The sequence below is a fragment of the Bombina bombina genome, chromosome 4 (genome assembly GCF_027579735.1).
Source record: "Bombina bombina isolate aBomBom1 chromosome 4, aBomBom1.pri, whole genome shotgun sequence".
In the NCBI taxonomy this organism is placed as follows: Eukaryota; Metazoa; Chordata; class Amphibia; order Anura; family Bombinatoridae; genus Bombina; species Bombina bombina.
This window is the reverse complement of record NC_069502.1, coordinates 611,269,807-611,283,936: the sequence shown is the minus strand read 5'-3', so window position 1 is coordinate 611,283,936 and position 14,130 is coordinate 611,269,807. Positions and strand designations below refer to the sequence as shown.

At 38.6% G+C, this 14,130-nt stretch overlaps 1 protein-coding gene across 3 annotated transcripts in view; it reads right to left on the bottom strand.

Moving 5' to 3' along the window:
* The window catches only part of AFG1L (AFG1 like ATPase), a 763,812-nt gene that overhangs the window by 692,660 nt on the left and 57,022 nt on the right, over positions 1-14,130 (bottom strand). The window contains exon 3 of one of the 3 annotated variants that reach the window (XM_053710611.1): positions 11,951-11,958. The exons of the other annotated variants lie outside the window; for them this stretch is intronic. Within the exon in view, the coding sequence (XP_053566586.1) occupies positions 11,951-11,958 (8 nt within the window). The remainder of the gene's footprint in view (positions 1-11,950; positions 11,959-14,130) is intronic. 3 annotated transcript variants of the gene reach the window in all.

Genomic DNA, 14,130 nt, shown 5'->3' with positions numbered 1-14,130 from the left:
TGAGCAGTAGAGGAGGAGATGAAGACAAGTGTCTCCTTAGAAAGGACTCAAAATGGATTTATGTCCTTCAAACAGTGTCTCCTAAAGATTTAAATAAAATAATTGAATATGCACCCTTTCTAAACTAAATTATAATCAAAAGTAGGTTTGTAATAGATTTATCTACATTAATTCTTGTTAATAAGAATTTGAAAGTATTCAATCATTTAACGATCAAAAAATACTTGGTTTCGCTCTTTAAAGTTGTTGCAACTTTTGTACATCAAATAAAATTTATAAGTAAAATATAAGTAGTCTGATTTGTTTTGGGGTGAAGGCGTTTGCCATATAGGGAACGGCGCTCAATGATATGCTTTGTCATTAAATGTATATGAAAATATTTAAAAGTACTAACACCTCTTTAGCATGCAAAAGTATTGTATGCACTAAAGTCACACCCCTGTTACGTGACTTAATAAGGAAGGTGGATATACCTGTGAAATCAGTCCTGACGAGGCCCCGGATAATCCCAAAGCATTGTGGGGCGAAACGTACGTCGACTGTGCAAGACAGAGCACACCTGTTCAAGCAACCTGTTTGGTCATTATTGCCAAAGTTTTGAAAGCTTAGCAATACAATACCTTTACCCAGTGACAACTGGTAACAGACCAGATACGGCTTATTACGAAGAGTTATCGAAGTCACAATTGCTGGTCCTGAAGTTTCACGGAAACACGCTAAGATACAGCACTGTGTATGCTGACCGGGACAGATCGGTATAAGAGGTATCATACATCTCAAATTATGTTTTCTCGTTTGAGGCTTGTAATGGCATGATGAAAGTTAAGTTTGCTAGACATTGAAAGTCAGTACAGTACATCAGGATAACTTTTGATGCTTTATATCACTGCATTAGTTTGTCAATCTGCATAGTATTTCCAGTAAGAGGCTCTGCAGTTAAAGTTTGAAGCAGGTTACAAGAGGACGTTCTTACCTCGTCAACCTCTATTGATGTTATCATACTTGAGAGGCTAACCTGCTATCAATGTTGAATTGTTACAGATTGCCACATAGTTTGTAACGTGGCTGGACTATGAGAAACAATTTGAAACTTCAAAATCCTCTGATCTCTGTAACAACCCTGATTATATGGGGCCTTACTCATGTTTGTACTATTTAGTGTATTGATGTTAGGGGCTTTATGCCCATTGTACATTTTTTGTTAAAACTCAGAAATACTTGCATAGGTATGGTTTTATTATGTAGCGATGCATCACTAATTTATCCTACATTAATTTTCCGACGTCAATAAATGTCTCTGTATTATAGCATTGTTTTGACTGCCATTTCTTAATTATATGTGGTGGATTCATTTCTCCCTCAGGTGAACTACTGAGCAATTAAGAGAGTGCTGAAATACTTAACTTTATATACTATGGTATAATTTTCTCCTCTTTATATTATTATTATAGGGTCTGCACCACTGTCTTAAAGTGTTTAAAAGTACGCTAATCAGTTTTCTTTCTTACATTAGTGAATTTATCCAAATGTGAATTACTCTCTCCCTATATTTAACCCACTGTTTTACATACATACATACATACATATATATATATATATATATATATATATATACATACAAATATATATATATATATACAAACATATATATATATATATATATATATATATATATATATATATATATATATATATATATATATATATATCTAGATTGTAAGTTCCCACAGGAATAGGGCCCTCAATTCCCCTTGTATATTGTCTGTAAAATTTTGTCTTATCGTATTGTTTCTCCATTGTATTGTTATCCCTGTACCCATGGCCAGTGCTGCGGAATCTGTTGGCGCTTTATAAATAAATAAATAATAATATGTATATCTACTGACATTCACAGATACCTTGACAAACTGTAGCATGTATGTGTGCATCTTCATTTGGAGAGGCACAGGAGCACGACTGATTATATCTGACCCCTCTACAGATAGTAAAAGAAAGGAACGTGTTTAAAAATAGCATACTTAAAGGGACATAAAAAGTTGGGATAGAGTCTAAATATAATAATATTATGTACTTTAATTACTTTACATGCAAATGAATACTGCAGTGCCTCACCATTAACCCTTTCATTTAAGTGTTGGAATTGTACAGCTCTAACTCCCCCACACAATTCCTTTTATGGCTGCATATATATCTACCATTGATATGGTAGAATGTAAAACTTTAACACTCATCTGCTGGAGCATGCCTAGAAGCAAATAAGCTGTTGTGAACTCAGTTAAAATACAATGCCTGTGTTTCTAATGTTAAGCACCGATAAGGGGGGTGGATCGGACTACTCCAGAAAAGCACAGCTATGCAAGTAATTTGCTTATTTTTTAAAATTTTAAAATACTTGCCATACGTCCTCAGAAAAAAATACAGTTAACGCCTGAGGACGTATGGCGTATGTCCTCGGTTTGGAAAGCAGCTGGAAGCGATCCCGATCGCTTCCAGCTGCTTTCCGGTTATTGCAGGATGCCTCAATATCGAGGCATCCTGCAATAACAATTTGCACCCCTCCGGTGAAGAGAGAGCCACTCTGTGGCCCTCTCTACACCGGACATCGATGGCCGCATTCGTTGGTGGATGGGAGCTGCAGTGGGATGCGGGTGGGCGGCCATCGATGGTCTCTGAGACACAGAGTTTGGCGGGATTGGGGGCGGGACAGTCAGGGGCACGCACAGACACGCGCGCGTGCACGGGGGAGGCGGGTGTGCACGGGGAGGGAGCGAGTGGGAACCGCTTACACTACAGAAATGATCTTGTATAAGTGGGAGGAAGGGGGGGAATAAATGCCCCAAAAAAGTAATCTAAGGGATCTGGGAGGGGGTGGGGTTGGTCGTGGGGAAGCTACACTACAGAAAAAAATAAAATAAAAAATAAAATAAAAGAGAAAAAATATTGTAAACTGGGTACTGGCAGACAGCTGCCAGTACCCAACATGGCTGCCAAGAAGGTAGAGGGGGAGGTTAGAGAGCTGTTGGGGGGGGGGCAGGGAGGTTGGGGGCTAAGGGGGGGATCCTACACAGCAGCATATGTAAATATGCACAGGAAAAAAAAAAGAAAGAAAAAAAGGATGCCTTTTATTTTAGTACTGGCAGACTTTCTGCCAGTACTTAAGATGGCGGGGACAATTGTGGGGTGGGGGAGGTAAAAGAGCCGTTTGGGAGGGATCAGGGGGGTTGATGTGTCAGGTGGGAGCCTGATCTCTACACTAAAGCTAAAATTAATTCTACAAGCTACCTAATTAACCCCTTCACTGCTAGCCATAATACACGTGTGATGCGCAGCGGCATTTAGCGGCCTTCTAAATACCAAAAAGCAACGCCAAAGCCATATATGTCTGCTATTTCTGAACAAAGGGGATCCCAGAGAAGCATTTACAACCATTTCTGCCATAATTACACAAGCTGTTTGTAAATGATTTCAGTGAGAAACCTAAAATTTGGAAAAATGTAACGTTTTTTTTTATTTAATCGCATTTGGCGGTGAAATGGTGGTATGAAATACACCAAAATGGGCCTAGATCAATACTTTGGGTTGTCTACTACACTACACTTAAGCTAAAATTACCCCAAAAAGCTCCCTACATGCTCCCTAATTAACCCCTTCACTGCTGGGCATAATACGTGTGGTGCGCAATGGCATTTAGGGGCCTTCTAATTACTAAAAAGCAACTCCAAAGCCATATATGTCTGCTATTTCTGAACAAAGGGGATCCCAGAGAAAAAAATTACAACCATTTATGCCATAATTGCACAAGCTGTTTGTAAATAATTTCAGTGAGAAACCTAAAGTTGGTAAAAAAAAATGTGAAAAAAGTGAACAATTTTTTTTATTTGATCACATTTGGCGGTGAAATGGTGGCATGAAATATACCAAAATTGGCCTAGATCAATAATTTGGGATGTCTTCTAAAAAAAATATATACATGTCATGGGATATTCAGGGATTCCTGAAAGATATCAGTGTTCTAATGTAACTAGCGCTAATTTAAAAAAAAAAGGAGTTTGGAAATAGCAACGTGCTACTTGTATTTATGGCCCTATAACTTGCAAAAAAAGGAAAGAACGTGTAAACATTGGGTATTTCTAAACTCTGGACAAAATTTAGAAACTATTTAGCATGGGTATTTTTTGGTGGTTGTAGATGTGTAACGGATTTTGGGGGTCAAAGTTAGAAAAAACACAATTTATGCTTACCGGATAAATTTATTTCTCTTGTGGTGTATCCAGTCCACGGATCATCCATTACTTGTGGGATATTATCATTCCCAACAGGAAGTTGCAAGAGGACACCCAGAGCAGAGCTGTTATATAGCTCCTCCCCTAACTGCCATATCCAGTCATTCGACCGAAAACAAGCCGAGAAAGGAGAAACCATAGGGTGCAGTGGTGACTGTAGTTTAAATTTAAAAATTACCTGCCTTAAAATGACAGGGCGGGCCGTGGACTGGATACACCACAAGAGAAATAAATTCATCAGGTAAGCATAAATTGTGTTTTCTCTTGTAAGGTGTATCCAGTCCATGGATCATCCATTACTTGTGGGATACCAATACCAAAGCTAAAGTACACGGATGATGGGAGGGACAAGGCAGGTACTTAAATGGAAGGTACCACTGCCTGTAAAACCTTTCTCCCAAAAATAGCCTCCGAAGAAGCAAAAGTATCAAATTTGTAGAATTTTGAAAAGGTATGAAGCGAAGACCAAGTCGCCGCCTTGCAAATCTGTTCAACAGAAGCCTCATTTTTAAAGGCCCAAGTGGAAGCCATAGCTCTAGTAGAATGAGCTGTAATCCTTTCAGGAGGCTTCTGTCCAGCAGTCTCATAGGCTAAGCGGATTATGCTTCTTAGCCAAAAAGAAAGAGAGGTTGCCGAAGCCTTTAGACCTCTCCTCTGTCCAGAGTAGACAACAAACAAAGCAGATGTTTGACGGAAATCTTTAGTAGCTTGTAAGTAAAACTTTAAAGCATGAACCACGTCCAGATTGAGTAATAGACGTTCCTTCTTTGAATAAGGATTAGGACACAAGGATGGAACAACAATCTCTTGATTGATATTCTTGTTAGATACCACCTTAGGTAAAAACCCAGGTTTGGTACGTAGGACTACCTTATCCGTATGGAAAACCAGATAAGGAGAATCACATTGTAAGGCAGATAACTCGGAGACTCTGCGAGCCGAGGAAATAGCTACCAAAAAAATAACTTTCCAAGATAAAAGTTTGATATCTATGGAATGAAGAGGTTCAAACGGAATTCCTTGAAGAACCTTAAGAACCAAATTTAAGCTCCATGGCGGAGCAACAGGTTTAAACACTGGCTTGATTCTAACTAAAGCCTGACAAAATGCCTGAACGTCTGGAACATCTGCCATACGCTTGTGCAAAAGAATAGACAGAGCAGAAATCTGTCCCTTTAAGGAACTAGCTGACAATCCTTTTTCCAAACCTTCTTGGAGAAAGGATAATATCCTGGGAATCCTGACCTTACTCCATGAGTAACCCTTGGATTCACACCAATAAAGATATTTACGCCATATCTTATGATAAATTTTCCTGGTGACAGGCTTTCGTGCCTGTATTAAGGTATCAATGACTGACTCGGAGAAGCCACACTTTGATAAAATCAAGCGTTCAATCTCCATGCAGTCAGTCTAAGAGAAATTAGATTTGGATGGTGGAAAGGACCCTGAAGTAGAAGGTCCTGTCTCAGAGGCAGAGTCCATAGTGGAAAGGATGACATGTCCACTAGATCTACATACCAGGTGCTGCGTGGCCACGCAGGCGCTATCAAAATCACCAATGCTCTCTCCTGCTTGATCTTGGCAATCAGTTGAGGGAGCAGAGGAAACGGTGGAACACATAAGCCAGGTTGAAAGACCAGGGCGCTGCTAGAGCATCTATCAGCGTCGCCTTGGGATCCCTGGACCTGGATCCGTAACAAGGAAGCTTGGCGTTCTGGCGAGACGCCATGAGATCCAGTTCTGGTTTGCCCCAACGATGAATCAATTGTGCAAACACCTCCGGATGGAGTTCCCACTCCCCCGGATGAAAAGTTTGACGACTTAGAAAATCCGCCTCCCAGTTCTCTACACTTGGGATATGGATAGCTGATAGGTGGCAAGAGTGAATCTCTGCCCAGCGAATTATCTTTGAGACTTCTAACATCGCTAGGGAACTCCTTGTTCCCCCTTGATGGTTGATGTAAGCCACAGTCGTGATGTTGTCCGACTGAAATCTGATGAACCTCATTGTCGCTAGCTGAGGCCAAGCCTGAAGAGCAATGAATATCGCTCTCAGTTCCAGAATATTTATTGGAAGGAGTGTCTCCTCCTGAGTCCACGATCCCTGAGCCTTCAGGGAGTTCCAGACTGCACCCCAACCTAGAAGGCTGGCATCTGTTGTTACAATTTTCCAATCTGGCCTGCGAAAGGTCATACCTTTGGACAGATGGACCAGAGATAGCCACCAGAGAAGAGAATCCCTGGTCTCTTGATCCAGATTTAGTAGGAGGGGACAAATCTGTAATCCCCGTTCCACTGACTGAGCATGCATAGTTGCAGCGGTCTGAGATGTAAGAGTGCAAACGGCACTATGTCCATTGCCGCTACCATTAAGCCGATTACTTCCATACACTGAGCCACCGAAGGGCGCGGAATGGAATGAAGAACACGGCAGGAATTTAGAAGTTTTGATAACCTGTACTCAGTCAGGTAAATTTTCATTTCTACAGAATCTATCAGAGTCCCTAGGAAGGAAACTCTTGTGAGTGGGGATAGAGAACTCTTTTCCTCGTTCACTTTCCACCCATGCGACCTCAGAAATGCCAGTACTACGTCCATATGAGACTTGGCAATTTGAAAGTTTGACGCCTGTATCAGGATGTCGTCTAAATAAGGGGCCACTGCTATGCCCCGCGGCCTTAGGACCGCCAGAAGCGACCCTAGAACCTTCGTAAAGATTCTTGGGGCTGTAGCTAATCCAAAGGGAAGAGCTACAAACTGGTAATGCCTGTCTAGAAAGGCAAACCTGAGAAACCGATGATGATCTTTGTGTATCGGAATGTGAAGATAAGCATCCTTTAGATCCACTGTAGTCATATATTGACCCTCCTGGATCATAGGTAGGATGGTACGAATAGTTTCCATCTTGAATCATGGAACTCTGAGGAATTTGTTTAAGATCTTTAGATCCAAAATTGGTCTGAAGGTTCCCTCTTTTTTGGGAACCCCAAACAGATTTGAGTAAAAACCCTCTCCCTGTTCCTCCTTTGGAACTGGATGGATCACTCCCATAACTAGGAGGTCTCGTACACAGTGTAAGAATGCCTCTCTCTTTATCTGGTTTGCAGATAATTGTGAAAGGTGAAATCTCCCTTTTGGGGGGGAAGCTTTGAAGTCCAGAAGATATCCCTGGGATATAATTTCCAACGCCCAGGGATCCTGAACATCTCTTGCCCATGCCTGGGCGAAGAGTGAAAGTCTGCCCCCTACTAGATCCGTTACCGGATAGGGGGCCGTTCCTTCATGCTGTCTTAGAGGCAGCAGCAGGCTTTTTGGCCTGCTTACCTTTGTTCCAGGTCTGGTTTGGCCTCCAGACCGTCTTGGACTGAGCAAAAGTTCCCTCTTGTTTTGCATTAGAGGAAGTTGATGCCGCACCTGCCTTGAAGTTTCGAAAGGCACGAAAATTAGACTGTTTGGCCCTTGATTTGGACCTGTCCTGAGGAAGGGCATGACCTTTTCCTCCCGTGATATCAGAAATAATCTCCTTCAAACCAGGCCCGAATAGGGTCTGCCCCTTGAAGGGAATGTTAAGCAGCTTAGATTTTGAAGTCACGTCAGCTGACCATGATTTAAGCCATAGCGCCCTGCGCGCCTGTATAGCAAAACCAGAATTCTTAGCCGTTAGTTTAGTCATATGAACAATGGCATCAGAAACAAAAGAATTGGCTAGCTTAAGTGCCCTAAGTTTGCCAAGTATGTCATCCAATGGAGTCGCTACCTGTAAAGCCTCTTCCAGAGACTCAAACCAGAACGCCGCAGCAGCATTGACAGGAGCAATGCATGCAAGGGGCTGTAGGATAAAACCTTGTTGAATAAACATTTTCTTAAGGTAACCTTCTAATTTTTTATCCATTGGATCTGAAAAAGCACAACTGTCCTCGACAGGGATAGTAGTACGCTTTGCTAGAGTAGAAACTGCTCCCTCCACCTTAGGGACTGTCTGCCATAAGTCCCGTGTGGTAGGGTCTATAGGAAACATTTTTCTAAAAATAGGAGGGGGAGAGAACGGCACACCTGGTCTTTCCCATTCCTTAGTAATAATTTCTGTAAACCTTTTAGGTATTGGAAAAACATCAGTACACACCGGCACTGCATAGTATTTATCCAGTCTACACAATTTCTCTGGCACTGCAATTGTATCACAGTCATTCAGAGCAGCTAAAACCTCCCTGAGCAATACGCAGAGGTGTTCAAGCTTAAATTTAAATGTAGAAATATCAGAATCAGGCATCTTTCCTGAGTCAGAAACATCACCCACAGACTGAAGCTCTCCTTCCTCAGCTTCTGCATATTGTGAGACAGTATCAGACATGGTTCTTAAAGTGTCAGTATGCTCTGCATTTCGTCTCACCCCAGAGCTATCTCGCTTACCTCTAAATTCAGGTAGTCTGGCCAATACCGCTGACAGTGTATTATCCATGACTGCCGCCATGTCTTGTAAAGTAATCGCTATGGGCGCCCTAGATGTACTTGGCATCATTGAGCGTGAGTCCCTTGAGCGTGAGTCAAAGGATCTGACACGTGGGGAGAGTTAGTCGGCATAACTTCCCCCTCGTCAGATTCCTCTGGTGATAAATTTTTTAAAGACAGAATATGATCTTTATTGTTTAAAGTGAAATCAGTACATTTGGTACACATTCTAAGAGGGGGTTCCACCATGGCTTTTAAACATAATGAACAAGGAGTTTCCTCTATGTCAGACATGTTTGTACAGACTAGCAATGAGACTAGCAAGCTTGGAAAACACTTTAAATCAAGTTAACAAGCAAATATAAAAAACGGTACTGTGCCTTTAAGAGAAACAAATTTTGTCAAAATTTGAAAAACAGTGAAAAAAGGCAGTAAATCAAACAAATTTTTTACAGTGTATGTAATAAGCTAACAGAGCATTGCACCCACTTGCAAATGGATGATTAACCCCTTAGTTCAAAAAACGGATCAAATAAACGATATAGACGTTTTTTAACAGTCACAACAAACTGCCACTGTGCTGTGGCCCTACCTTCCGCAATCAACGACTTTGAGCCCTTTAGAGATGTCCTGTAGCATTCATGGGACTTCTGAGGAAAACTGGATGTCTCAGTCTGTAATTTTAACTGCGCAAAAAAAAGCGCTAAAATAGGCCCCTCCCACTCATACTACAACAGTGGAAAGCCTCAGGAAACTGTTTCTAGGCAAAAATAAAGCAAGCCATGTGGAAAAAAACTAGGCCCCAATAAAGTTTTATCACCAAAGCATATATAAAAACGATTAAACATGCCAGCAAACGTTTTATATTGCATTTTTATAAGGGTATTACCCCTGAGAGTAAGCATGATACCAGTCGCTATTAAATCACTATATTCAGGCTTAACTTACATTAATCCGGTATCAGCAGCATTTTCTAGCATTTCCAATTCTAGAAAAAGATTGTAACTGCACATACCGCATAGCAGAGTAAACTGCACGCCATTCTCCCGCTGAAGTTACCTCTCTCCTCAGACATATGTGAGAACAGCAATGGATCTTAGTTACAACCTGCTAAGATCATAGAAAACTCAGGCAGATTCTTCTTCTATTTACTGCCTGAGATAAAATAGTACAACTCCGGTACCATTTCAAAATAACAAACTTTTGATTGAAGATAAAAAACTAACTATTTTTCACCACTCTCTCTTACTACCTCCATGCTTGTTGAGAGTTGCAAGAGAATGACTGGGTATGGCAGTTAGGGGAGGAGCTATATAAAAGCTCTGCTGTGGGTGTCCTCTTGCAACTTCCTGTTGGGAATGATAATATCCCACAAGTAATGGATGATCCGTGGACTGGATACACCTTACAAGAGAAAGTGTGTTTTTTTCCAATTTTTCCTCATATTTTATAAAAAAAATTATAGTAAATTATAAGATATGATGAAAATAATGGTATCTTTAGAAAGTCCATTTAATGGCGAGAAAAACGATATATAATATGTGTGGGTACAGTAAACGAGTAAGAGGAAAATTACAGCTAAACACAAACACCTCAAAAATGTAAAAATAGCCTTGGTCCCAAAAGGACAGAAAATGGAAAAGTGCTGTGGTCATTAAGGGGTTAAACAATTTTTTTTATGCAAACTATTTTTACTTAATTAGCCCTTTTAGAATATGCACAGATCTCAACATTTTGTATGGCACTTTAAAGGGATACTAAACCCAATTTTTTTCTTTCATGATTCAGATAGAGCATGCAATTTTAACCAGCTTTCTAATTTACTCATAGTATTAAAATTTTCTTTGTTTTCTTGCAATCTTTATTTGAAAAAGCAGGAATGTAAGCTCAAGAGCCGGCCCATTTTTTGCTTCAGTGCTTGCTGATTGGTGACTAAATGTAGCCACAGATCAGCAAGCGCTACCCAGGTGCTGAACTAAAAATGGACCAGCTCCTAACCTTACATTTCTGCTTTTGCAAATAAAGATAGCAAGAGAACGAAAAAAAATTGATAGTAGTAAATTAGAAAGTTGCTTAAAATGACATGCTCTATCTGAATCATAAAAAAGAAAAAAAATGTGGTTAAGTATCTCTTTAAATTGAGCATTTTATTTTTACACTAGAATGTCCCTTTACTTAATATTTAAATATATTAATAATGATCTTAATCTGATCACATGTTAATATGCTCTTATAAAAACTTTGATCAGTATACTGTATGATGGATACATTGGACAACTTCCATCTTCAACATTATGATTTTAAATCTAACTGATGTGTCTATTTCAATAACAGTATATATGGATACATACAAGAATTGAAATCAGCAAAATAAAATATAAGCTGTACGACTCTTAATATATATGACTGTTTAATAATTGTCTAAAAACATATGGACATATAATGTATGTACGTGTGTATGTGTGTATATATATATATATATATATATATATATATATATATATATATATATATATATATATATATATATATATATATATATATATATATATCTTTCTGGCTGGCTGGCTGTCTATCATCTATCTGTCCATCTCTGTCTACTTTTATATTATATTTGCATAATAATGATATTTTAATCTAAAAAAAACAACAACAACAACAAAACTCTAACCAATGATCTAAACAGGTATGTTGTGGTGCCCAGTGAAGAATAGAAATAAATTCTAAGGTTCTTTTCACTGATCCATAAACACTATAATCAATGTTCTTCACACAACTGTAGCAGTATTTCACCTTACTTTTATCTGAAATCATTAACATTTTCTATAAATGCATCATTTTAACAACTAATGTTACATGTCTTTAAAAAAAAAAAAAAAAAAAAAAAAACTATTTTGCAGATGTTTAAAATAAATGGCACATTCTTTTTTTTTCATTTCTACAGCAGCTCACCAGCTATTTTCTTAAATGTATCATTTCCCCTTCACAGATCCATCATTATCTCCTTAAAGAATCAGGGACAAATGATTCCAGCCAGAATGTGCAGTATAATTATTTCCTTAAAAAGCACTAGCATTATATCACTCACCACAAGGAACACTTCTCTACTAAAGTAGAGCACTTCAGCTCCTCAGAAAATTTTCTTAAGAATTAAGTTGTGAACTGCCCATATAATGTAAATTGCAGGGGTTCTAGCAAACTTCACTAAACGTAACTTTGCCTACTGTCTATGCCGCCAGACACTTTACAAGCACATCTAAATGACACACCAAGAAAACAGACTTAAAAACCTGCACATGGATAAGTCTATCAGACTAGTCATAATTACAGGGACAGTGAAATACTACTTTTGATATCACGTTTAATTTTTTTTTTTTTTTTTTTTTAACATCACAAATGTATTTACTGAAAAAATGATTTTGAAGTGAACAAGGTATTTTGACATCGCAGACTTATCTCTGCACGTCACACACATCCCCTCCCCTTCATAAACAACTTCCCTGTTTGGCCAGCATCTCCCAAAAGGATTAAAGGAACATTCCAGTCAAAACTAAAATGCACATGGATGCATTTCAGTTTTGAATAGAAGCCTTTTTGTAATATAAATATATCGGCAAAAAATTATTCTAATAAAAGTCATTTGCTGTTACAAAAGTGTATTTAAGTATCCATTGTGCACCAGCATTTTAAACACAGCACTTGCTCAGAGAGCCTAAGGTGCTTGTACAAATTGATAATTACTCATTTTTTTTAATAGCTGGCATGATACAAGCCCCACTGGTGCTGAGCAGCTGCAGCATTTAAAATGCTGGTGCACTGATAATATATAGCAATGCTTCCCGTGCAAATATATTTCTATTCAAAGATTTAATTCATCGATGTGCAATTAATTTTTGACTGGAATGTCCCTTTAACTATTTCTCATGAAAGTGCTATTTAATGCATGACTATGAATATTTACAGCTTTGCATGTACTTTAAAACATAATAACCTTAAAACACACAACTAAAGAAAATCAGGAATGTTTTTTCTTTTGTGAATGGGGGGGGGGGCTTTTACACTAATGGACTATGTATATATAAACTTCTCTCCCCTTAAAGAGACATTGTACTATTAAACAGTCTCCTCTTTAAAGGGACGGTCTTCTTAAAAATTGCTATTGTTTAAAAAGACAGATTATCCCTTTATTACCCATTCCCCAGTTAGGTATAACCAAAACTGTTATATTAAAATACTTTTTACCTCTGTGATTACCTTGTATCTAAGCATCTGTAGACTGTCCTCTTATCTTAGTTCTTTTGTCAGACTTGCATTTTAGCTAATCAGTTACACAAATGAACTAGCACTGTCTAACTGTAAAAAACTGTCAAAATGCACTGAGTTAAGAGGCGGCTTACAATGGTTTAGAAATAAGTTGGAGCCTACCTAGGTTTAGCTTTTAACAAAGAATACCAATAGAACAAAGCAAACGTGATGATAAAAGTAAACTAGGAAGTTGTTTAAAATTGCACACCCTATCTGAATTACGAAAGTTTAATTTTCACCTGACTGTCCCTTTAATGTGTTCCCAATAGTCCATTTTACCTGCTGGGTGTATTTGTTTGCAAACTGCTTGTTTTCCTTTATTTTGTTATCTAAAATAGCTGTTTTTGCCTGCAGAAACAAACACTTTATACTGAAAAACATAATTTATGTAAGAACTTTCCTGATAAATTCACTTTCATATTGGCAAGAGTCCATGAGCTAGTGACGTATGGGATATACAATCCTACCAGGAGGGGCAAAGTTTCCCAAACCTCAAAATGCCTATAAATACACCCCTCACCACACCCACAATTCAGTTTAACGAATAGCCAAGTAGTGGGGTGATAAAGAAAGGAGTAAAAAGCATCAAAGGAATTTGGAAATAATTGTGCTTTATACAAAAAAATCATAACCACCATAAAAAGGGTGAGCCTCATGTACTCTTGCCAATATGAAAGAAATTAATTTATCAGGTAAGTTCTTACATAAAACATAATTTATGTAAGAACTTACCTGATAAATTCATTTCTTTCATATTAGCAAGAGTCCATGAGCTAGTGACGTATGGGATATACATTCCTACCAGGAGGGGCAAAGTTTCTCAAACCTCAAAATGCCTATAAATACACCCCTCACCACACCCACAATTCAGTTTAACGAATAGCCAAGAAGTGGGGTGATAAAAAAGTGCGAAAGCATATAAAATAAGGAATTGGAATAATTGTGCTTTATACAAAATCATAACCACCACAAAAAAGGGCGGGCCTCATGGACTCTTGCTAATATGAAAGAAATGAATTTATCAGGTAAGTTCTTACATAAATTATGTTTTCTTTCATGTAATTAGCAAGAGTCCATGAGCTAGTGACGT